The 25,422-nt window shown below is 43.4% G+C and overlaps 2 protein-coding genes across 2 annotated transcripts; both read left to right on the forward strand.

Annotated features, from left to right (window-relative positions):
* The first annotated feature begins 942 nt into the window (after positions 1–942).
* LOC143318988 (transcriptional repressor CTCF-like) lies at positions 943–10,413 on the forward strand. Its single transcript, XM_076727543.1, has 13 exons — positions 943–1,101; positions 2,982–3,245; positions 3,346–3,528; positions 3,668–4,043; positions 4,196–4,366; positions 4,674–4,807; positions 4,911–5,031; positions 5,125–5,274; positions 5,645–5,805; positions 5,890–6,072; positions 6,172–6,310; positions 8,608–8,754; positions 8,891–10,413. Exons 2-13 carry the CDS (start codon positions 3,003–3,005, stop codon positions 9,139–9,141), a joined length of 2,259 nt encoding a protein of 752 aa, XP_076583658.1. The 5' UTR covers positions 943–1,101; positions 2,982–3,002; the 3' UTR covers positions 9,142–10,413.
* Positions 10,414–13,381: 2,968 nt separating this feature from the next.
* On the forward strand, positions 13,382–25,351 carry LOC143318992 (rho family-interacting cell polarization regulator 2-like). Its single transcript, XM_076727551.1, has 17 exons — positions 13,382–13,546; positions 16,089–16,176; positions 16,298–16,431; positions 16,570–16,648; positions 16,797–16,820; positions 16,958–17,011; positions 17,629–17,778; positions 18,724–18,787; positions 18,881–18,924; positions 19,015–19,140; positions 19,344–19,492; positions 19,608–19,716; positions 21,395–22,027; positions 22,116–22,372; positions 22,920–23,007; positions 23,094–23,199; positions 23,300–25,351. Exons 3-17 carry the CDS (start codon positions 16,340–16,342, stop codon positions 23,368–23,370), a joined length of 2,046 nt encoding a protein of 681 aa, XP_076583666.1. The 5' UTR covers positions 13,382–13,546; positions 16,089–16,176; positions 16,298–16,339; the 3' UTR covers positions 23,371–25,351.
* Positions 25,352–25,422: the final 71 nt, after the last annotated feature.

The raw sequence follows: 25,422 nt of genomic DNA on the forward strand, positions 1-25,422 counted from the left end.
TGTAAGGCAAAAATAAATAAATAAATTAATTAATTAATTTCTCAATTTGGATCATAGTGGTGACACAGTTTTGAAGCTTGAATGTGTATTTTATATAGATCTTGTAAATATGCTCATGTATCACAATAAGTTTGGTCTTTGCTGTAAACCAATAAACTGACAAAACATTAAATAAAACTTTAAAGCCAGATGAGATTAAAATTTAAGATAATTATAAGCATCACTGAAGAATGGGCTTGATGTGCAACCAAAGTGATGCTGTGGTTGATACTCAGTGCTGTTAAACTCCTAAATCACATTGTTTTGCTCTTAAATGTCACACATTCCTACTCCACAAGTTCACCAATATTATCATCCAGCAAATGTTCAACTAGTAAGTACCACAAAAAAGCTATAAACACTGCACTTATAGTGCAAGGACCTCAAAGTTTAAATGGGCCCAGCAGTTCATTTCACCTTGCCAGCAGTTTTATCTGGTCATGGTGGTAGTGTCAGGATATTGGACAGTATCAGTTTCTGAAATATAGGTCATTATTTGGGATGAAAAAAAGTCACCTTCACTCCACACTGACACAACTACATATAAAAACCCTCGAGGATGATGTACAATCACGACTATCTGTGTGCTCAGGCCTGCTTCACACCTACAACATTCACACTGCCCCCTTGTGACCGCTTTTATGAATTGCTTTAATTCGCAGAATGTCACTTGTAGCCACGACTTAACAGTGACTCGACACTGTCTAGCAGTCACTCTCGGTTAAAAGCCACCTGAACTTCCCGTCAGAAAACTGATCAATAATCTATCGCTCGTCCTCGTAATGTTTCCGGACGCCACGCCCACGCCTGAATTCAAATTTGGCGCCCATCACCGCCAGCCACAGCTCGAACACTCCCCTTCACTCCCTCGGGTGCTCTGTTTGCGCAGTCGCGTTGGCTCTTGTGGACCGCCATTTTGTGTTAGGCCCTCTCTCTTCAAAAGCGGGAGAAAATTATTAGTCCGGCGCTCAGCACGTACGGACGGTCACAGCGGGACTGAAGAGAGCGACCACAGACGCTGAGTTTCCAAGTGAATATCACGGGGAAAAGAAGCCGCCGGGAGTAAGTGAAGCTGTTACTTTGCCTCCAAACGCGGAAACGTTTTTGTAGGAGCCGTCGCCGGCCTCTAGGTGTCACGGTAGGGCTTACCGGCCAGGCGGCTGGCGGGGGGTGTTTGTCTCCCTCTATCGTTGTCCAAAATGCACTAAATCCGTCTATAAACTGTAACTCCCGGTCACAGTCGAGCCTTTTGGTGTTTTTTTGGCCGATGTTTTGGGGTACTTGCACAAGGATGGTTGTATTTAGCAGTATTTCCTTTTTAAGTTTGTTCAGGCCTGACGTCCATCTTATCGTACCCTTTGTTTCCTGTTTTCAGACGTACTCGCGCCCCTCGAGTTAACTCACCAACTCACGAGTTGACGTTTGAATAGTTTATATCGTTTTGACTGTATTTCACTTTTAGACCGACGGACTGAACTAATGCATCAAATTTTAAAAAGTAACAAAGATTTAGTAGTGACAGAATTATTGGCTGATTGATTGATAGGCTGATTGATTTCTGTAAATGGCAAACAGATGCTGCTCATCAGTGTTTAATCAGCGCAAGAAGGCCCGAATTATCACTTTTCAAAAGTTTGCCTCACTTTTGGACTTCAGGACAGTCGTGTTATGGATCATAAACTCTCACGAGTTGCTTCCTCGCAACACGTTGCTCGCTCGAGTTTTACTCTAATCTCCAGGTACGACTTAATGTAGTGTAGAAGTCGCCGTATACTAGGTTGTCCATTATATTCATCTCGACGTGGTGCATTATGGGATTAATACTCGCAGCGGTAGAGAGGCAATCTGCGTGAAGAATTGTGTTATTACATCGAAATCATTTTTTGTCACTGCTATTAGCAATCATCTGTTCATCCTTTTAGGCTTCTGCATGTTATATGGGCAGATAAACTGAAGATTTGACAATCCTGATTACATGAGGTCATAGTTGGATTCTATCGTGCTTTATGTTTATGCAGAAAGATTGGGTTGATTTAAGATGCATACGTAATCAGTGGCCCTTTTTAATGGTTTATTAAAGGACCAGGTCATCAACATGACACAAACACACTCGACCCTGCCTGAGCTTTTGAGATCTGCAACGGCAGTGAAAGGAAATGCAGTTTCATTTGTTGAACTCACAGCATTTGATATACTCAACTGCAAAATGGCCTGGTTACTCAGGATAATCCACTCACAGTGGACAGTTGTTGCAATTGTTCCATTTTATTGAAAATTATTTCAAATGAAAACTGCTCAATTAGGTCTAAGGATTATCTTCAACATTTTCTCTGGAAACAAACACTGGTGTTGAGATTTTCAAAAATCTTCACTGCCATTGCATTGGGGTGGTAGTGGACGTTTCCAGAGGATACCTCAAAACCTCAGTAACTGGGTCAAAACTGTATAGTGGAAATATCGGAGGAAATACACAGCAAACATGTAAGATTGATAATTAACTGGTTTTCCACACATGCTTTTTGATGTCCAAGATCCTGGGGCTTGAGCATATCTCATCTTTGGGCAAAGGGCAAGGACACTCGCCTGGTCAGTGCAGCAATTTAGAGTCACTAGTGCATGTGTCCTCAAATGTTGTCACGGTTTGAAACACTTTCAAGTATTGTTTCAGAAATGATTTTAAGTCTAGTTGAGTTGAACAAATAAGTACAAAATTATTTTGAAACATTGAGTAAAATTAGTATTAGTAAACATAAGATAAGTAAGCAAAAATATATTCAAAAACCCAAATTGAATTTCACTTACCATGAAATCTTAACCAAATGAGTAACATTCTTTGTGCAACCAAATGTATTTTCAGCCATGTGTTCTTGTTTTTAAAACTACATGAATGGTCAACCATGAAAGCCCTTTTCAGTTTTTTGATAAATGTCTTCTCTGTTAAGGGTGTTAGTCGGCCCGTTACCATGGAGGGCGAGGTTGTTCCCATGGAGACTGCTCAGGCTGACGGAAAGGTACTGCCAGAAGGTGGAGAGGCCTTGATGCAAGGAGCAGCCATAGCTCCACAGGGGGAGGTGGCTGGTAACATGGAGATGATGGTGATGGATGCTCTCGACCCAACTCTGCTGCAAATGAAGTCTGAGGTGTTGGAGGGTGGCGGCACAGTCACAGTTACTGGTGGAGATGAGGGTCAGATCATCACGCTCCAGGTTTGTATAAACCACCAATGTTGGATTATGAGTAATTAAACTTGGGGAGGAAATGTTTTTGTCATATGATCAAGTTCAGCAGGTTATTCCTTCTATTTAGGTGGTGAATATGGAGGAACAGACAGGGGCTGCATTGGGCCTTGGGCAGCTTCAGTTGGTTCAAGTACCTGTCACAACAGCAACTGTAGAGGGGCTCCAGGGCACCTATGTTGATGCATCGACAGTTAACAAGGACACAGAGCCAGTTATCTGTCACACCCTTCCCTTGCCAGAGGGCTTCCAGGTGAGAAACAACTCTGGGCTGCTGTGTAATGAAATCGGGCCCTTTTTAGTTCTGTCCTCAACTCGGCACACTGTGTGAACTCCTTTTTATTGGAAAGAGTCCCGTTGCAATAAGATTAATTTGTAATGTTTTCTTTTAGGTGGTAAAAGTGGGTGCCAATGGTGAAGTAGAGACTGTAGAGCAGGAGGAACTTCAAGCAGCCCACGAGGAGCTTCAGGGGACAAGGGGCGAGGAGGAGGAAGGAGAAGAAGAGGCAGCAGAAGTAGATCCCCCTGCGCCTCAACAAGAAGATCCAGAATGGTCCAAGGACCCAGACTACCAGCCCATCACCGCTGTCCGTAAAGGAAAGAAGGGAAAGAAGAGCCGCCTGCGCTATGGCGAGGGAGATCGGGACATGGATGTTTCTGTGTACGACTTTGAAGAAGAGCAGCAGGAGGGGCTGCTGTCAGAGGTGAATGCTGAGAAGGTTGTGGGCAACATGAAACCACCCAAGCCCACCAAGATCAAGAAAAAAGGTTAGACTTTAGAGCCCTAGATAATGACACATGAGGGTGAAAAGGACACATTTTACATTCTTGTTTGGTTATGCAAGGTTCCTCTTTACAACACTAAAATGGTGTTTTATTTGCGGTGCTTAGATTGAATGATTATCCCTTTTTGTGTCCAGGTGTAAAGAAGACTTTCCAGTGTGAGTTGTGTAGCTACACCTGTCCACGTCGCTCCAATCTGGACCGACACATGAAGAGCCATACAGACGAGAGACCACATAAATGTCACTTGTGTGGACGGGCTTTCCGAACAGTCACGTTGCTGAGGAACCACCTCAATACACACACAGGTAATGCAAAGACTGATATTTATACCTGATTGAAAATGTCTCCTTGTGGTTTGTAATAATTCTGATGACTTGGTAAGTGAAGAACTTGCTTTGGGAAAAGAAACTGTTACGAAACCTGGTTAGCTGCTTAATGTACTTGAATTTTGTTCTTCCTCTCATTACATTAGCACCACATTGTCAAGAGTTTGCATACTTTTCATCAATCCTTCTCACTTCATGTTATTTTTAGACCAAGTAGGCAAAGAATATATTCATTAATAAGCCATGGTCATGTTCTTCGTTCTCACACTTCTCTCCATTTGCTTAGGCACTCGGCCACATAAATGCACAGATTGTGACATGGCATTTGTGACCAGCGGTGAGTTGGTGCGTCATCGTCGCTACAAACACACACATGAGAAGCCCTTCAAGTGCTCTATGTGTGACTATTGCAGTGTGGAGGCAAGTAATCACATACTGATTGCTAAAAAACTTGCGTGTAATTCTCCTTAAAGCTGGGGATTAGTTCTTATTTTAATGTTTCTGCCTTTTTTTTCCCCCCCAGGTGAGTAAGCTGAAGAGACACATCCGCTCTCACACAGGAGAGCGACCCTTCCAGTGCAGTCTGTGCAGCTATGCTAGCAGAGACACTTACAAGCTGAAGAGGCACATGAGGACACATTCAGGTAACATACTCGTTCCATTTACTGGCTGAAAGACTAAGCTTTCCCCCAGTTTCAGAAGAGTTAACCTCTTTAATTCTCTCTTCTTCGTTGCAGGTGAGAAGCCGTACGAGTGCTATATCTGCCATGCCCGTTTCACACAGAGCGGCACCATGAAGATGCATATTCTGCAGAAACACACAGAGAATGTGGCCAAGTTCCACTGCCCACACTGTGATACGGTCATCGCACGCAAGAGTGATCTTGGTTAGTTATGTGTTGCCATTTTTACTTAAAACTATGTGTCATTAAAGTGGTGTGGTAGAATAAGTGCTGGGACACTGGTTTATATGTGGGTCTCTGAAGCCTGAGATCATTACATGTCTCCATGGAAACCATGGTTGGAGGAGAAGTCATGTTACTTCACATGATGTAAACCGTCTATGATAGAAATATTGTTTAAAACCTGGTCGTTGGAGTATTGGTATGCTGTGTGTGTATCTAGTCATTGTAGAGAATTGGAAGGATCTGTATGTACCGAATTATTATTATTAGTTTGTTTGTTTGTCTTTATCCATATAATAGGCCAGAGTGACTTTTGTCAAACTGATTTCATGTCTTTTTATTTCCATTCCAGGTGTTCACTTGCGGAAGCAGCATTCATTTATTGAAATGGGAAAGAAATGTCGTTACTGTGATGCTGTGTTTCATGAGCGATACGCTCTCATCCAACACCAGAAGACCCACAAGAATGAGAAACGTTTCAAATGTGATCAGTGTGACTACTGCTGCAGACAGGTCCGTGGCAAGAGGAATATGAAGCACATGTGTGGGTGTTAATTTATTTTCATGGTAAATGACTCTTATTTTTGTCTGACCTAGGAACGCCACATGATAATGCACAAGCGCACACACACTGGGGAGAAGCCATTTGCCTGCAGCCTGTGTGAGAAAACCTTCCGGCAGAAGCAGCTTCTGGACATGCACTTCAAGCGCTACCATGATCCCAACTTTGTCCCCACTGCTTTCGTCTGCAGCAAGTGTAGCAAGACCTTCACCCGCAGGGTAGGCCTGTGCTAAGTTTTAGTGCGCTGGCACACACACACTCACCATTTTTTTCACAGTACGCCACTGAGTGGTGATGGTTATGTGTATGCTCCACAGAACACCATGCTGCGTCATGCTGATAACTGCACGGGTGAACTTTCTCAAGAGGAAAATGGAACTCCCACACCCAAAAAGGGTCGCCGGGGTAGGAAGAGAAAGATGCAGGCCAGGAGGGATGACGATGATGATGACACAGGTACTGTGTACATATGCTTTTGTATTGGTCCCTCAAGTTGACACTAGAATATACACTGGCATTTCTTTAGGTCAGAGGAGTCCATTTAGCATTTATCTGATCATTTTTCATTTAACTTAACTATGCAAAAACTGTTCAGTTAAAACAATGTTTCATTTTAGCTTCTACTCTCAATGTTCAGGATATTGTTTTGGCCTACGAGATTCATCATCAGTCATAGAGACAGTTTTTTTTGGTTAATGAAGATTATACAAAACTTGGAAAATAAAAAGCATAGGATCCAGAACATTAATTGTTACATGTGCCAACTTTTGTTGGTTTAACGCCAACCTGGAGACAATTCAACAGTTTTTAACATGCAGAAGTTTTACCAAGCAACACTATTTAGATATATGTTGCTCATTTTAAGCTGTGGCATTCAGGGGTTTAAACCTAGATTCACTGTTCTTTTTTCATCTATTTGCTCATTTGACATTATTCATTACCTTTGAACAGTTATGTAATACCAGTCAAAAGTTTGGAAACACCCTCCCATAGAGCAATGCTGAAGACATCAAATGTATGAAAGAACACATGTGGAATTATGGAGTGGACAAAAAAAGAGTCTGAAGGGAAAAAAAATGGTAAAATATATTTTGTGTTTGGGATTCTTCAAAGTGGCCACCTTTTTGCTTTGATGATTGTATATGCTGAGCATGTTAGCTGCTTTTCCTTCAGTCTGCAGCCCAACTCATCTCACACCATGTCAGCTGGGTTCAGGTCAGGTGATAGTGGAGAACAAGTCATCTGATGCAGCACTCCATCTGTCTCGTTCTCAGTCAAATGGCCCTTACATAACCCGAAGGTCCGTTTTGGGTGAGGGTCTCACGAAGTACAGAGCAGATGGGACGACTTGTCGCTGCAGAATGCTGTGGTGGCCATGCTGGTTAAGTGCGCTTCACATTTTTAAGAAATTGCTAACAGGGTCACCAGCAAAGAATCCCAACACCATCACACCTCCTTGATTAATCTGACCGATATCTGCAGATAAATGCTGTTGTTACATGCACTAAACTGTATTTTTCACTCATAAGTTGTTTTCTTTTCATCTGATAAAATACAACATTAATTCGGCATTATAAATAGGGCATGTGCAGCAGAGTTGACTGTTGACCTTCGGCAGTCTCATGAGAGCTGGTTTGATAAGAGAATTTGATGGTTTTTGTGATAGCACTTGAAGATACATTTGAAGTTGCTGAAATTTTTGGGATTTACTGACATCATTTCTTAAAATGGTGATGATAATGATCTTGCAGGTCTTACCATGATATAGATTACTACAGTAATCGAATAGGGCTATTTGATCTTCTATCAACACTACCGCTAACACATTAAAGCTTGGTTTAGGCTTCGGCGTCGCGGCGACGCCGTACCTACGGCGTACACCCTACGCCGTCACTGAGCATTCGTAGTTCTGCGTCGAGGGAACGCGTTGCTCCGCAATTCACCGCCAAGCCGCTAGGGGGGTGCGGCTGTGTCTTTGTATGGTTTCGGGGGGCTCTTGCTGCCGCGAAGAGGAGTTGTAGAGGTGGTCGTACTTGCGTACCTCCTCAATAATTCTTTCTTCGGCTTGGTCCAGTTTTTCTTGTAGCTCTCACCACAGAAACTTTGAAAATGGCGGTGTTGTTGTGCTGCGACCATAGGGCTGCGACTGAACCGAAAATTACGTTCTGAACGGACCAATCACAGTCCTCGACGTTCACGTCACTACGCGTCGACGCGACGCGTAGTCAGGATTTTTTGGAGGCGCGCGTCAGGCTACGGCGTAGGGTCCGCGTAGGGGTCTGCGTCGACGGCGTAGGTACGGCGTCGCCGCGACGCAGAAGCCTAAACCAAGCTTAAGAAAGCAAGAATTTCCACTCATTAAGTTTTGATAAGGCATGGGTTATGTGAAAACCACTGCATGAAGCTAGTTAGGATAATGCCATTAGTGTGCAAGCTGTCATCAGGTGAATGGTGGCTATTTTGAAGGGTCTAAAATCTAAAACCTATTTTGCTTCAACACTTTTGTTTCCTCCATAATTCCATGCGTGTTCTTTCATATCAGTATTAATATACACTACAGAAAACAATAAAGAAATACCATTTGATTAGATGTTGTGTCCAAACTTTTGACTAATACTATATATACATATTCATACACACAGCCGTGTGCATGTATGTCTCAAATTGTAGTGGACGATATTATATCGAGTAAGATTACCAGTAAATATCAAAATTGAAGTCAAATGTGCTTGATGTCCTTATTCACCATGTAGAGGCTGAACTGGATGAGGCAGAGGAGGAAGAGGAGCTGTTAAGTGAGATTGAGGTGGAACAGGCCCCACCAGTTGTCCCTATCCCAGCCCCTGTGGAGCCACCAGTCAAGAGGAAACGTGGACGGCCCCCAAAGAACAAACCTGACAGTAAGTGTCTGATCATGATACTTTTGCTAATGGATTGTTACGCAGATCACAACTACATAGCTAAAAAGTTGCAACAGTGTGAAAAGCATATTTACATCTTCTAGTACCAGAATCTGACCTGAAACTCTCTTAACAGCGGCTGCTATCATCCGTGTGGAGGACGAGGCCACTGGAGAGGTGGATGACATAATTGTGAAGAAGGAGGTTGGTGCTGAACAAGATGACCAGGAGGCCATAGAGGAGGTGGTGGTTGGTGGAGGGAAGTCAACCATTCAGATGGAGGAGTTATCCCAGGCAGAGGGGACAGCACAGGAGGTGCAGCTGTCTGATGCCCCACCTAATGGGGACCTGACCCCTGAGATGATCCTGAGCATGATGGACCGGTGATGGGTGTGACGGTTGAACCTGTAAACACACACATCACATCTTCATTTTAATTCTTGGAATTTAGGATTACAAACACTTGCATCCTAGCCAGAAACAAACATCACTGTTGTAATTCAAGATTTGCTTTTTAATCATGTATTGACAAAGACTTGGATAAGTGAAAAGGATTTGTAATCAGGATTTGCCTACCAAAAAAAAAAAAGCTTATTTCAGTACATTGGGGTTTGGAGTGGCTGTAATTGACAGCGGTATCTTGAGCCTTTTGTTGTTGCCTTTGGTGGTTAGTAGGTCTGTTATGTGGTAGAAAACGGCTATGCGTCATCTAGACGACAAAAGCTCTTCTGGTTAAATTTTTGCAAAATAATACGTACAGAATGTTTGAACTTGGTAGAATGATTCTTCCCTAAATCAAGACTGTGTATAATTTTACAAAAGATCTGGGGATTTTCATCTCTCTTCTTATAGGTCTTTGTTTGTTTTTCCTTTTCTATGCCTGTGTCATTGAGTTAAAGTTCTAAGTAGATAATGGACATATAATATGGACCTTGCTTTTTTTTTTTTTTAAATTTCTTTCCATAATTCCAATCAATGTTCAGTATCCTTACTGAAGAGCTCCATGTACCTCTCAGTTTGGACAGAACATGTCTCCTCAGAAATGTCATAAATTTGCAGAAAGAAAAGGGCAACTTTCAGGGATATGATACAGCATTAATCACAGCCACTTCAAGAAAAGAAAAATATTTTGAATATTTTTACTTTTTGGTTTCTTTTTCTGTGGTTAGTACATCCCTTTTTAAGCCTATCTAGTTTTTAAAAGCTTAATAGACTGCTTATCTTTATGCTCCTTTCTTGCTACTGTAACAACCCTAGATGATGCATATGTACTAAACATTGTCACCGCTAAGTTCAAGGAAAGAACGTTGTTTTGCATCCTTGTGTAGCCATTCCACTTTGGGTTAATGTTTTCCTTTTGTACCATTGGCAATGTAATGCTCCGTAGCAGCTTGAATGATATTTTAACAACTGTGTGGCAGATGAGACCAGATGTATGACTGTACAACAAATAAAAGTAGACATTGAGACTGAAATTTTAGGTTTCTGCAGGTGTAATAATCTTGATCATTGACTTTTAAAAGTATAGTGGTACAGTTAAAAAAGATGGCTCGAATTAGTTTTATCAAACTTAGCAGAGAAACCCCTGAATGCTTACACAGAAATGTCCGTGTATTTTGCTTGCAAATATATTTTATTAAATGGACAACTTGATATTAAGAGCTTCACTCATTTGAATGTCTAAACCACATGAGTTGACAATGCATTGGGCTTGTCCACCATTGTACTGGATGTTTCCGTCGCTCTATTTTTCACACTGGTATTGTTCAAATATGTCCTATCATGACAACATTAAATTTTTTACTCATTGAGCTGTAACCGTGATTTGCCTAAATTCCCAAACTAAACGTTTCACCTGAAGCACATGAGTCAGGTTGTGCCTTTTATCAGGTGCTTATGCAAAAGGCTGTATTAACTTGGTTCTGACAAATAAAATTGGTTTCTTTAAGGAAATCTTTACTCAGTTTAAACTTTCATATGAAAAATGCTCAGCTGTAGCATTGATGCTTACTCTAATACTCGTGCTTAAGCCTAATTCATGATTTAATAATCTCCAATTTAACTGATCATGAGCATAATGCAATTTAAAAATTCCTTCACTGACATAGAATTATATCAACAAAACCAGTAAATATCTGCAGTGCTTCAGTGGCAAGAGAGAAGGGGGATTACTTGCTTCAAATCACACTGAAATGAAGAACATCTTTGTCTTAACAAGTTGCTTTTCAGTATCCTACGTCCCACTGCCTGAGCTGTCAGGCGGTAGACTGCAGCCTCCTGGCATACAGACCTTCTAGCTGGCTATAAGTTACACTGTTAATGAAACAATGAGCTGGAGACCTTGTTAAACATTGGTACAGTTATCGGCTATGTAACGTTTCTGGATCATGTAGCTAAATTTAATGCCAAACACGACAAACATGGCATATGATCACATCGTTTGACTGGTTTCCAGTGTGTTCTTAAGAGTTCTCCCTCTTCTTTAACAGAAAGTCTTCCTCTGAGAAGAAGTTACCTCCATGTTTCCTATTTTTATCCTGACGACACAGAAATGTTGAGTCTTCGCGGTTTGTGAGGTTTGGGAACCTCCTCGTCATGTAACAGTCGAACAATCCGCTGTAACTTCGCTAAAGCTACTTCATGTTTTAGCTAGCTGAGACACTGAAGGACCAACGCGCTGAGAAAGCGACCGTTATATGGATTCCAAACTGTAGAACGTTCGTTACCGGTCGCTAATAAGTGAAAATGGGGCAAAATGGACGACTAGTGGCTGCGAGAGTCAGGAAAATTTAGTGTTACTTTGTAAAATTGTTTTACCCCTCGGTAAATTAATGATATTTAACTTTACTTAGCTCGTAACTCTTCCATCTTCCAGCAAACGTTACCCTCACTCTATATTATAACCTGTATGAATACTATAAAACGCGTGGTTAGTTTCAGCCGGCAGTTATTTAACTGGTTAATGTGGATGATTAACAGCATTTCTCATGGTTTTGCCAGCTGCTACGTCCTGTTTTGTAGGAAATCTGGAGGAAAAAGCGCCACATGCTGTCCTCCATCGCCGCCCCCTCCCCGGTTTGGACAAACGGCCCCGACGCCGCTGCACCTGATAGATTTCACTGCTAAAAATGAACCTACGCATCGGACTGGGCCACCCATGGGTGACCGCAGCGGCTGTGGGAGACGCTGCTACTTTTTCTCTTTCCTCTCCTTCGGAAACACCATGTCTGTTTTTTTCCGTCGGGATTCACCGTGGCGACGCCAGCGAAGCACAGGCTGAAACGAACAGTGACAGACTGAGGGACATCCTTGTTGCCACAGCAACTAGCCGAAAAACGATTTCCGGTTGGAGGAGCGACATTTCAAAATAAGTTGACATGGCAGCGTAATGGTCCAAACGTGCAGAATCTACAAGATTGCTGGCTTCGTGTTTATAAGGTATATTGGTCCTTAGTGCCGAATACACAAGTCTAGTGAGTGTGTCAAAGCGAGACTGTTCTGGATAGATTACACAAAACTTGTGTCAGTCTTGATAGTTGGCAGCCAGTGCAAAATGTCAGATGTCATCAGCATGTGTAGTTCTGTACAATAGTAATTCTATTCACATCTATGGCTTTAGTCGAAGTGTGCTGGTGTGCAGTTGTTCACAGTATGTTGTAGTTACAGAAAAGGGGGACAGAATTTAAGTATAAATCGATATCAATTACACAATGGATCATTATAACAAACCAACAGACTATTTCAATCTTACATGTAGCCAGTGTCTTCATTTAGTATATATATATAGGGACTGATATATATATATATTGTTTTCAGGCAGTCTTATTTGATACTGTTGACGATGATACCATGTTCATTCTTGATGAGCCCAGAGGGTAGATATCTAAACTTGTGCATGCATCGTCAGGGACAGCTGTGGCTCAGGTTGCCCACTTCAGGTGCTCGGGTCGTTGCCCCTTAGACTCTAGTCTAAAACTAGACTTGAGTCTAAGTCTAAGGGGCAGCTGTTTCTCAGGTTGCCCATTTCAATCTCTGGACCCTGCAGTTTACATGTCGAAGTGTCCTTGGGCAAGATACTGAACCTAAAATTGCTCCTGATACCTGCGCCATCAGCGTGAGTGTTTATTGCTCCTGATGAGCAAATGACGCCTTGCATGGTACCCTCTGCCACCAGTCTATGAATGTGTGTTACTGGTTTGTTTTGTAAAGCCGTTTGAGTGGTCAGTAAGGCTTGAAAAGTGCTATATAAATGCAGTCCATTTGACCATTTACCATGGTTTAGGTCTCCATGTCTTACTTTTTACCCTTTTCACAGGGTTTTTGACCAGAATTTTTCCTTTATCTAAACTGAGGTTTAATAGAGAGTGTATTACTTGTGATTTGAGTTATATGGATAAAAAACTCAGTTTCTCCTTGTGCTTTGTTGTCAGCCCCAGTCATTTGTACCGGACAACAGGGGTCAGTAGTCAAGCTATTCTTTCTTTCATTCAATCTTTTTTGAGTATCCCCGCTGAAATACTTGACATTTGATTCATATTGTTGCTGCTACATATTTGCGCCCCCATATTAGCTGCAAATCTTGGTTTACATGCAGAGCTTTTATAATGAAAACCTCCAACCGGAAGTTATATCTGGTAACTGCTGTTGTCTTGATTGTGGACACAAAAAACTGCGAAATCAAGGAGAGGGACAGCGCCCAGAATAACTCTAAACCTCTGCTAACTGTGTGGAGCATCGCGTTGGAAATGAGACAGCGGTCCTGTTCTCCGGGTTGTGGGACATTAAAACAGAGGTAGGGCTCTGCTGCTTTTCTCGCCAAGGTCACAACGAGAAGCCCGTTAAATTTTTCTCTAACGTTACATGGACACGAGTCCGTCCGACGTGAAGTTGCTTTCCTGCGATGTTGTGGAAATTAAATGCGCCAGCTCTCTGTGTCTGACTGAATCCCCCGTTTTTCCAGCTGCTTTTCGGTGTTAGTTGCGAGTTGGTGGACCGACACTTTCGGGGGGACGAGGGCGTTGGGGGTCCTGGCGTGGACGGGAGTGGACTTTTTGTGGCCTGTGATGAGGCTGGGGTGGGATATGTGCGGAATACAAAATCTGGCACGACACCGTGTCCTAAGTTTGCTGACGGAGCTCCGTCCTTTGCCGCTGCTTGAAGTAAAGAGCACGGCCGCGATGTGAGTGTGCTTATCCGACTCAGTGGCCTGCTGCCGCCGGGTTAGGCTAATCCACTAATCTGGAATATAGGTGGCTGCATTGTATTGTAACACCATTACCCCTCATCCTCCTCCTCCTCTTCCTCCTCACACACACACTCGGACCCTCAAAGTAACGCTGGTCTAACGGGGTGTGAGCTACATGTTTATCTGCACCGGAGCTCTGAATCCAAGTGTTCAACTACTAAGATACAAATCTTTGGTGCTGAAATGATTAGTCGATTAGTGGCTGAAGTGATCGGCAGGGGACTAATCACTTCCAGTAATGATTGTGATTCATCTCTAGACTTCACACACGTGAATTTCCCTTTCCTCATTCCGTGTTATAAAACACTGAACGCTGGGTTTTCGGTAATGGGTAATAAAACCATCACGTTTGGCTGAAGCACGCTGTGATGTCCAGTGTCATTCCAGCAGGTTTTCAGTCCACCAGCAGAGAATTCATCGCCAACTAGTTTGATAATTGGATAATCAGGTCATGTGTCAGGGAGAAATGTCAAAGTTTCACTAATTCCAGCTTTCTGATTGTGAGGATTTGCTGCCTTTGTCCCATTGAAACCACTGTAGGTTCATTCTCACTCCCTCTACTGAAATGGATGGTATTTGCTTGTTTGTGACAAAGTATAAACAACACAATCGATGTAGTGATTCATTGAGTAATGAAAGTAACCATCGGCTGCAGCTCCGCTCGGTAAACATGGTAAATGATTGATGGATTTGTTAGAATGAATAAATGATTATGAGATTGTCGTAGGCCCAATCTACTGCCCCAACAAGCCTATATGTGCTTGTGCATGCAGTGAGTGTGCTGAAAGGTTTTTTTTTTTTTTTTTTTTTGAACAAAACTCCAGTCTTGTGAGGTGATTGGAAACAGGGTCCTCTTTGTTCACTCCGCTCTGTGCAGAGGATTAATCCAGCTAATGACCTGTAATGTAAGGAAAGGGATAAAAACATCTGACGGAGAGGAAACTGGACAACTGGTGCTCATAATTATCAATATTACTGAAATCTGCTGAGCATCGGTGTGGGCTTCAGGTGTTGAAGTGTGTAACATCTCTGTTGTTATGTGTGTATCAACATGATGACTTTGCACTTTCATAGCCGTGCCTGCCTCAGGGTGCAGGTCAGAGTCCTGCATGTGTTCTTTGGTCATGTTTGGCGAAAGGTGGTTGGCGTTCTAACCCCAACCAACTCCTGTTAATCCTCCCAGTGTGCTCCTAAAGATTAGCGCTTTAACCGGACCCCCGGCCTGGTGCACCCCGAGCCCACGTCCTCACTGTGTGGCAGGAGAACGCAGAAAACCAGCAGGGTGTCTACAGCTTTCTCTCATGTCAGCGATGTTGTTCCTAATGTGGCTTTGATCATATAAAACTATAATGTGTGTGTTTTCCACCTCTGCTACTCCAACAGGTGGAACATTCGGTCCTGACTCTTACAGTGAGGCTCATTTCTCTCCTGGTTTTCAGTCTAGTGTAAGACAATGGAGAGCAGATGTCATTAGTTGCTCTGTCCTGTGTGTTAGTGTAGGTTTGGCTCCTGCTTGACAGATTTAGTGTGGTTTAAGGCTGTAATCTCTTTTGTGACTAGATTAGCTCAGGCACGACCCTCTCCTCCCATGGTTTCCCCTGCCTGTGGCATCACACTAATCTGCACGTTTAATGGCTCAGCTCGGAGTAGAAAACGGGTCAATTTTTACACCCTCGCTCACAGTTTTATATTCTTGGGCCAAACTTCTGTGTAGAATTTCCTGTGTAGAGTCAGCCACGAGACTTCCTGTGCTCTGGTGTTGGATGTGGAGGGGGGTGGAGAAGTAGGGAAGGAAGGGCAAGAGAAGCAAAAGCAGACTGTACTCCCTGCTGTTGTCAGTGGTGGCCACTGTGGTTGCTGCATGCATGTTGCTCGGCTTCTCGGACTCTCAGCAAAACAGTGTGGCCAGACTGAGGAAGTGAAAGAGTGGTTTCGACCTCCCCAACCTAAATTTTCACCCAGCGGCTTCTGTAGTTATCAGTGTCCTTGATAATCACAGAGTAGGAGTAAAAATCCTGTCAGGTAGGGTGAGGTATGAGGTGAAGAGGGACATTTTTGCCTCTAATGTCTTCCTTTTGCATAATTACAGGACATGTTCTTCGGTTTGCTAAAGCCACAGTGCTACACTCAGCTCTTCAGACATGCTACAGTAGTGACAATCTCTCTCCACCCAGCAGGTGAGCAGAACTCTGTCTGCCTCTCTGTCCTTCAGCTTTCCTTGAATAAATGGAGATCGTCATGAAGGCCTTATCAGAAATGATCCCATGTCCTCCCTCTGCCTCTCCCTCCCTCCCTCAGCACTGTTTGATCCAAGAGAAACGTGCCTTGTAAGGAAGCAGGATGTTCACAGGCTCCACCAAACTGCCACCCACTAAAACCCCCCAGCCCGAGCGGCTGGATGAAGTGTACGCTGCCTTACGCAGAGGCTTACAGTGAGTAAACACATCTCAGGCACTGTTTGCATTGATTCCAGTGGACGGCTGCCAGGTGCACTATCACTGAATATGCAGATTCGACTGCTATTGAGTCTTAAAATGGCAAAGTAATGGCAATGGGATTTTTGTTGTCAGGTCGTACCTGCAGGTGCACCAGCTGGAGCTGGACAGTCTGGGTCAGCAGATCAGAGAAAACAAGAGGAACGGCCGTTTGGTGAGAGCCCTCGCAGTCAAACCAGTCACACCAGTATAGACTCTCATTCATGACCCTGCTGGCTGCTTTCAGCTCCAGTCCTCAGTCATAATGTTAATTTGATACTTTGTGATGCTAAATGTTTTTATTCTTGTTGTTTGCTTTGCAGGGGTCTTTGTATGAGCAGGATAAGGTGAGTTTCATTCACTCCTGTTGTATACAGTGATTGCAGGAACATCGAAACTGCATGAAGGTGGAAGAGAGACTGAGGTTTTCGGCGTTAGCTTGCCAAGTTTAATCATTTGTTTCGGTTTTCTTTTTTTTTTCTAGCAAGTGAAAGCCATAGAGAGGTTTATGCGCCGCTTGGAATTCCATCTGAGCAAGGTGTGTACTGTATGTATGTATGTATGTTTTTTCATTTAAGAGTCAAAGTCATTTAGTTCTAAAACGATGGTTCAAAGGAGTATGTGTGACGTTAAAGCTATCATTCGTACTGACAGACCCAAAGAGAACTGTCCCCTAACTCTGTTGAGCTTTTTACTGTTTTTCAGCTCATTGTTTTGGTTTTTAAGGCCTTCACTCTCACGCCCTCATCAACTTGTTTCCAGCTGCAGCAGGCAGCTGTTTCTAAGTTAAAAAAAAGCTGTGATGTGTTGGTAGAGACCTAAACAGAGTGATTGTTTGACTGAACTTGGTTAGATGGACATAAGAATGACTCAAGACAGATGAATACTAATGATGTTTCATGTATACTGGATGTGTAAATAGGTAGCTGTTTGCTAACATGTTCACCACAACTTTACGAGGCAATATTATGTCAGTGCTGTTTACAGCTTGTCCCAGTGGCCGAAAGAAATGACATGAATTATTACACAAAAGTGACAATTTACCAAAAGGCTCTAAATCAAAGTGAATTCATGATAATATCCATTTTCAGTCTCTCCAGGTGAGAGTTTAACATTGCACCCATTTGTTGAAACGTGTAACCTTTGCTTTTCCAGGTTGAGGAGCTGTACGATGCTTATTGTATACAGCGGCGGCTGCGTGACGGAGCAAGTAAGATGGTGGCGGCCTTCAACTCCGCCACCGGCAGCAGGGAGGCCAGAGAGAGCCTGAGTGAAGCCAACAAGGGCTACAGGGAATGTACAGAGGCAAGTGACTGACCTGAGTTCGATCTACAGAGTCACACCTGGTGTTGAAATGGCGTCTGTTTCCAGATACATTACCGGGATAATAAAGCGTCTTTGTGTCTGGTATTTTGAATGCGTTCTCGTCGTCCTCACTGTGGTTGGAGCTCTGTCCTCCAGAGCAAAACCTGCATGTGAGTAAGTTGAGGTGGCGGCAAAGCAGCACCAGACTCCCTGAAAAGATGTCGGAGGTTTGTGAGTTGTTGCGTTAGGGGAAATTTTATGAACTTTGTGAAATGCTGTCGACAAAAAATTCCTCTCTGTATAAAAAAAAATATACTGTGTCAGTTTTTCCGTGTGTGTTGCAGTACGGTGTGTAGGCTACTCTGTGACTACACAAAGTACACAGTGTGTCTTGCTTCACAGTTATTTCTCACCGTGTGTCGTTCATTTCATACCAATATTGCTTTAATTTTTCATGCAGCTCTGCTGAATGAGGCATCTTCTGGTGCTTTCGTGGCACAGAATAGACGTATAATCAGTAATTAGAGGCATCTTTCAGCCTTCCTGCTTGCTCGCTCTCTAAATTTCAAAAATAACCTATATTTTCATGTTAGCTAAAAATAAATATATGTATGTTGTGCAGCTTGTGGATGCCAGCACACTGTACACCTACACCCACCTAAGATCCAATCACATTGCGAGCCAGACTACCTACAGATGTGATCAGGCAGAGCCGATCACATCCTGATCGCAGTATTTTTTCCTGTCCAGACGACGTGTCCGGATGCAGAAGGCGTTTTTATACCAGGTGTGAACGGAGTCGATGTGTTTGTATGTTTCAGCACTGGGTGTGGCTCTCACATCGGTTTAGCTAAAAATAGATGTCAGATTATGGACTGTACATTGTAATGTTATAACAAATCACTTCGACATTATTTAAATCCGTTCTTGTGTCTGTTTCTGCAGCACATGTGCTCACTTGAGAGCGAATTAGAAAGCCAGATGGGAGAATTTCATGTCAAGATGAAGGGTGAGTCACTGCGTACACTCATATGATTTCCTATTTGCTCGACTCTGTAATTCTCAAGTTCTCATTTTTTCTTGCCCGTTTTGGATGTTTCAGGCCTTGCGGGCTTTGCACGGTTGTGTGCTGGTGACCAGTATGAGGTAAGAAACACCAAAACAAGCGCATGCACTCATAGTTTGACAGAGTGTCTGCGTCCACTGCATCACTTCAGCTGTTTTTGGCCCCATTAGGTCTTAATGCGTTACGGGCGGCAACGCTGGAGGCTACGAGGCCGCGTGGAAGTCAGCAACAAGCAGATATGGGACAGTGAAGAGTACATCTTTCTGCCTCTCGTCACAGAACTGCTGTCAATCAAGGTAATGGCATCAGCTTTAAAGGATGAGGCTAGTGTTATTTTTAATATTTCTTATTGTAAAGAGAAAACTACGTTTTATCACCAGCCTTTAACTCACAACACGCATCCTCACGAAAGCTGCCAGCTGTAGCTAATTGTGAATTTGTCCAACGTCCACGGTCTCTGCTGTCCTCATCCCTCTGAGGTTTGCTTTTGGTTGTCAAGGTGACGGAGCTGAAGAGCCTGGCCAATCACGTGGTGGTGGGCAGCGTGTCCTGCGAAATGCTCGACCTGTTCTGCCCTCTTCCCCAGACGCTCGCTGTGGATATCAACGACCTCGGGACGGTGAAGCTGAACTTGGAGGTCACCTGGAGGTGCTGACACCTGCAGCCCACACCACCTCTTTTTTTAACACTTTTAATGTTCATTCAGGCGTCTTTTGCTGTTTCTCACTCTTTGTCCTGTTTTTTTTTCCTCCTCCTCTTTCAGTCCGTTTGATAAGGATGACCAGACATCATCCACCAGTACAGTTTCCAAACGGCTGCTGTCCAATCAGAGTCCTCCTGACACGCCCTCTATGCGGGAGCAGGTGTTTTATGTGAGTCAGTGTTTTCCACTAACAGCAACTCCATCACACTTGCTCTGTTTCACCCATAGACAGTATAATAAGTGGACGGAGCGTCATGCAATGCGGGATGCTTTAAACCTGCATTCTTTCTAATGGCCAGCAGGGGGCCGGTTGCAAACAGAAATCTGATTGTATGTACGCTTGTGAGACAATGACGGCACTTTAATACCTCAGTAAACACGCTTCAAAACAGCAGTCCACAAAGCACCTTCCACTATTTATTATACAGTCTATGATCAGAGAATTACAGTTAATGGTTTGGAAACTCTCTCTATATAAAGACATTGTATATTTGCCATTTATCTTACTGATGGCTATTATTACTGTCATTTCACTGGCTTGTTCTATTTCAGCTGCTTCCCAACTGCTTTGTCTGTAGCGGTAGCACTGATGTGTGTGAGGACATTCACAGAGGACTGTGTGTTAGGACATGTGCAGGTGGGAGTGGTGTGCCTAATGCACAGAGAACGAATGATAGCGGTAGTGGGACGTGTGACAGCAGCAGCATGTATGAGCGGAGCTGTGGCCCTTGTAGCTGTTTAATAGTGGTTGAGTAGAGCTCCAATCTGTCCCTCCTCTTCCTCACCCCGCGTGAAGAGCGTGCCTCGTTGTGGGCCCAGACAGAGCCGCTTGCCGGTGGAGGCATTCCACGACGTCGTGACAGGCAGGACGCCATCCTTACGTTGTGAATTCAGCCGCACAACTCCCTGCTTCACCTCCGTACAGTCGGTGTGTTGGGACGTAGTTGTAGTTTGATTTGTAGTGACCAAAGTGAAAAAAAATTCAGGATGCTAATAGAAAAAGTCTGATCATGTTCTGAATCTAATCTCACAATCACAGTCAGGCAGAGTGGGTCTGTTGTCTTTACTTTTATTTTTCATTGTTTGTTCTAAAACCCAGATTCCAACAACAAACAAAGGGCAGGTAGTGCTGTATAGATGGTAATTTACTGTTTACACAACTGTTGTGTAAAATTAAAATATTGTGTAAAAAAATCAAGAAAATGAAAAAAGTCGGTGATCATTGTTTTTTTTAACAATTACAAATAATGACTAATCACAACTAATTGCAACAAACAGCAAAATCTGAACATGTAAAAATCTGATAAACAAAATATTACAGTGATGAAATTAGAGCTGCTGGCAGTAGACAGAGAGGATTGATTAATCCAGTGGTTCTAAGTAGTATCCCACTTTTTCTTCCAAGCATTTACAGTGTTCAACTCAAAATGAGTCTAAATGAATGTTACTGCATTGAAGTAACACATTACTGTAGTGCAGGTGGTGCAGGTTTGTAGACACAGAAGACAGTAAACCTGTGAGCATGATGAACTTAGCCTGTTTTTTCTTTTTCACCTTCCAGAAATCTGCTCAGTGCTCAGTCACATATCATTTAGCTGTCTAAATAAATATATATTCATATATTTTTCACCTCAGTTTTTTCCCATTTGCTGCCTCTATGACCCACGTTTTGAGGACCACTGGATTAATGAGTTTGTCTGTTTATCATATGCACATTGTTTTTCTGGCTGTAATCTGATAACCAACCTGCGCTCAAAGCCTGCAGTCATGTCCTGTATGTCAACGTAGCAGTGATAATTTAGCGTCCTCCTCATCTGTCGCCTCTCTGTGTATTGTTCCCGCTCTAGTCTCTGCTGAAGCGACAGGGAGAAATGGAGAACGGGACCGTCTGGTCCAACTCCTCCGAATCCTCTGATGACTCCTCCAGTCCGGCCCTGGCTCACCACGCTCAGAGGCTGACTGCGTCCAACATGCTGCAAACCACTCTCACCCCTCAGCTGTCGTTCACGCCGCACAAGTCCAGCGCGTCGACGCCATCGCTCTCCTCCAACCAAGAGGAGGATGAGACAGAAGCCGGCGAGGTTTTCTCTCAGGCGGATGCGGTGCCCAACGGCCATCTGCAAACTTCCTGCTCTCACAGCCAAACCGGCGAGAGTAGTCCAGACTGTACTGTGACTGACAGGGCGTCTGTCCAGTCAGCCGACCTCTCGGAGACCTCCGCAGACCTGAGCTGCTCGTGCCCTGATGTTTCCTCTGTACCTCCCGTGTTGCTGACGGAGAGACCTGATTTGGCTGAGAGCGGCGTCCCACAAGTGTGTATTTCAGCGGAGGAGATAAAAGATGATGCATCGGAGCACTCGTCCATACAGGGCGGACAGACCGAAGCAGAGGACAGCACCACTGAAACAGGAGAGGGACACCAGGTAGAAGAGACACATCAGCCCGTTCAGGAGTCAAAACGAGCAGAGGACGCTCCGGCGGTGAGCTCCTGCGTTCTTTTTTGTGTTTTTGCCAAGTTTAAAGTGTCAGATGTGATCTTTAAACTCCTGCGTCTGTTCTCTCCTTCAGGTTCCTTTCCCTACTTCGTCCAGTTTCACCCACGAAGTCGAGACGGCCCTTGAAAGTTTTGACTTTCTAAACTGCTCTGACCTGGACGAAGACGAGGAGGAAAAGGAAGATGAGCAACAACAATTGGAAGACGAAGGAGAGAAGGAGGAGGAGGATGGGCAACACGAAGAGAACCAAAACAAAAAGGAGGAAGAGAAAGTGGAGGAAGAAGAGAAGGAAGAAGAGAAGGATGAAGAGAAGTTTTACTCTGGAGGAAGGTCAGTGTCATGTTTTTTCTGTCAGAACTTGGACAAACTTGTTGGTCACCGTTGAGCTCTAAATATTCATTACTGCCTGCTCCATGAGCCTTTAAGTGTTTCCATTTTGAATTGTTAAGAGTAGCTTTGCTAAAGCAAACAGCTGCAGATTCCAGCTTGTTAGAGTCTTTATTGAAACTGAAACAGGAACCTGTTCCTATTTAAATCTGCAGTGACTGGTGATTTCTTATGTTCTTGTATGCTCAGAGGGGCCTTTGTCTCTTTCTGCTTGTGTTACTCTGGTGGAACCATTGCACAGTGTTTTGTTCTACTTGTACCAAACATTACTTTTCTTTTTTCTTTTTTGCAAACCCTTCATTGTAAAGAGGACGTTCTATGACCTGAAAGGATGAAATGCCATTCAAAAATCGATTGTCCCCTCAGCCATCTGACTGGACTAAATCAAGCTTTTGTGGCAGGCTAATTTTGAATGGTCGTCTACATTAAGATCCCAGCATTTAATCCACCAAATGCATCACATCAGTCCACTTTTTGTCTCACTCTGCAGCGACGAGGAGGCCGATGGTCTTGAGATCCTTATGGAAGCTCCAGAAGGATTTAGGAACTCGGATGAAGATCGTTTCTCTGAGTCACAGGTAATCAAAGTTCAGTCCTTTCTGAAGCCCTTAATGTGAGCGTGTTTATTTTGATGTGAACCAAATGGAACATTATTTTTAAAAAGGAGTCGAGCGTGGAGGATGTGCAGGATTTGGGACAGATTGAAATGCCCGAGGATCGGGAGGATCACAGGAAGGAGCACAGCGAGGAAAAGGGAGATGAACAACATGGTGAGAGGCAGTTTGTCAGTAAACAGAGGCTGCTGTTGTTCATGTGACAACTCAACTGCAGGCATGAGACGTTTGTTTATTCGCTCTCTTTTTTTTTCAGGAGAGGACACATCACATGGTCAGGAGGAGCGTCCCTCGACTCCCAGCCATTTGGCCACTACTGTCTTCTAATGAGCCAGTGGAACCATAGCTAAACCATTTCTCTCACTCTGATCACTGTCTCCCTCTTACTCTGCTGGATTGGGCCTTGAGGATGTTCCACTTACTGCTCAGACAAACAACTCTTCCATTATGGCTGAGTTTGTGCACATATTTGCCTTGTTCTGACCAAGAACGATAAACCTCGTGACTGAAAGCCCCCTCCCCCCCGAAAGTCCTCATTCTTTTAACTCACACCCCATCACATTGCCTGGGTTAAGGGTCCAGTGTGTAGGATTTAGGGAATCTATTGGCAGACACAGAATATGATATTCAGTTATGTTTTCATTAGTGTGTAATCACCTGAAAATAAGAATCTGTTTTTGTTACCTTTGAATTAGCCCTTCATATCTACAGAGGGAGCGGGTCTTCTTCCACGGAGTGCGTCATGTTGCAATGGCATTTTTCTACAGTAGCCTAGAATGGACAAACCAAACACTGGTTCTAGAAAGCGCCTTTTTTTGCATTTCCAACTGGAAATCCATCTGGCGGCCTGCGAAAGCTTGCCATCAACGCAGAAAACATGCATTAGAAGCAAGAGGCTTCACTTGGTATTTTCATTGGCCAATTGTTGCACTAAGTGTCAAACTGAGTATTTTTGTTTGCTTCCTGGGATCCTGAAGAGGAGTTTTCTTGAGATCAGGACTCATTCATTGGTAGATAAACTGTGGGTTTGTACTGAGAACTGACTGCCTCCTTGGTGGAGGTCTGAGAGTGTTTTCTAGTGAAGTATCTAGATATCATTGTGGAGTTTCCATGTTTGAAAATGAAAATATTGGATCCAGCCCACACAGTGTCTGCTTAGAAAAATGCAGACCCCAGGACAAATCCCATTGATGACCCTTGTCCCACATGCTTGGAAAGGGAGGGGTGAGTAGAGGAGTATTCAGTTGGTAGCAGTGTGCAGCCTCCCTGTTAGATACCACTAAATCCTACACACTGCACCCTTTAAGTGGGATCCCACTTAGTTTACACTTTCATAAACTGTTCCTGTCGTGTGAAAATTCAGTGTCCAAAAACATTTCAGGAACAGCTGAAAGCAGCCTTGTTTTTGGCTTTACTGCAGTGCATTTATGAAGTAATCTAATCATTTTTTATAAGTTCAAGTTGGTTGATTTCCTCAACCACAGAGGCATACAATCACTAAGTTGCATTACAAGGTTTGAGAAACGATCAGTATTTGTGGATATGAAAAAGTGTTGACGTTATGATTTTCAGTGTTAAATCAGTGTACAGCTCAGAGCCCTTTCTCTGTCGGTAGGAGGGGAAAAAGACTTCATGAGCATGTGATGTTTGTCTTGAAGATTTGTATCGCCGTGCTGTGGACATGAAGTCATTCCCAAACCAGGAATGTATCCTGAAAACCAACAGGATCTTTTCATTTTAGGCATCAGAGACAGTTCATGAGAACATGAATGCAGAAGTTACATCACCCTTCAAGGCCACACCAGGGAGAGAGGTAATATTAGGAAAGAGTATGAACACTTGAAGGATGGGAGTCAAACATTCTGTGGTCCATAAAAACAATCTGCGGTGTAAAACTATATTTAAACCTGCATGTGTAGCTGCCTCACACTGCCAGCATGTCTGTATAAAAAGCTCAACAGTTTAAGTGTGTAAGCTAGGCTCCTGTGCAAGGACGCCATTGGGTCTGTAGCTGTGTACAAAAGCTGCCTCACGGGGGCGCTATAGTCTTTCAGCATCATGCTTTATGTTGTTCTACAAAAGCCTCGTCATTCAGAAAGTGCCTCAAGTGACAGAGAAATAAGGTTTTCAATGCCAAGACCAGGAGAGATCAGGCAAAAGATAACAGCGTTTATTTTCTGAATTACTTTAAGAGTGTGCACAATAAGAGATATTTACTGTTTCATATAAAGAATTGTATATGTCTTGAAATGTTAAAATGTTTATGTTCAGAAATGTTTAAACTTTATAAAGGTTTCTTTAAAATGAACACGGCTGTTGTGTTGAATTAATTAGCATATGTAGTGACTGTCAGACAACACCATGACAAGAGCACAAAAC

Source organism: Chaetodon auriga, chromosome 1, assembly GCF_051107435.1.
Source record: "Chaetodon auriga isolate fChaAug3 chromosome 1, fChaAug3.hap1, whole genome shotgun sequence".
Taxonomy (NCBI): Eukaryota; Metazoa; Chordata; class Actinopteri; order Chaetodontiformes; family Chaetodontidae; genus Chaetodon; species Chaetodon auriga.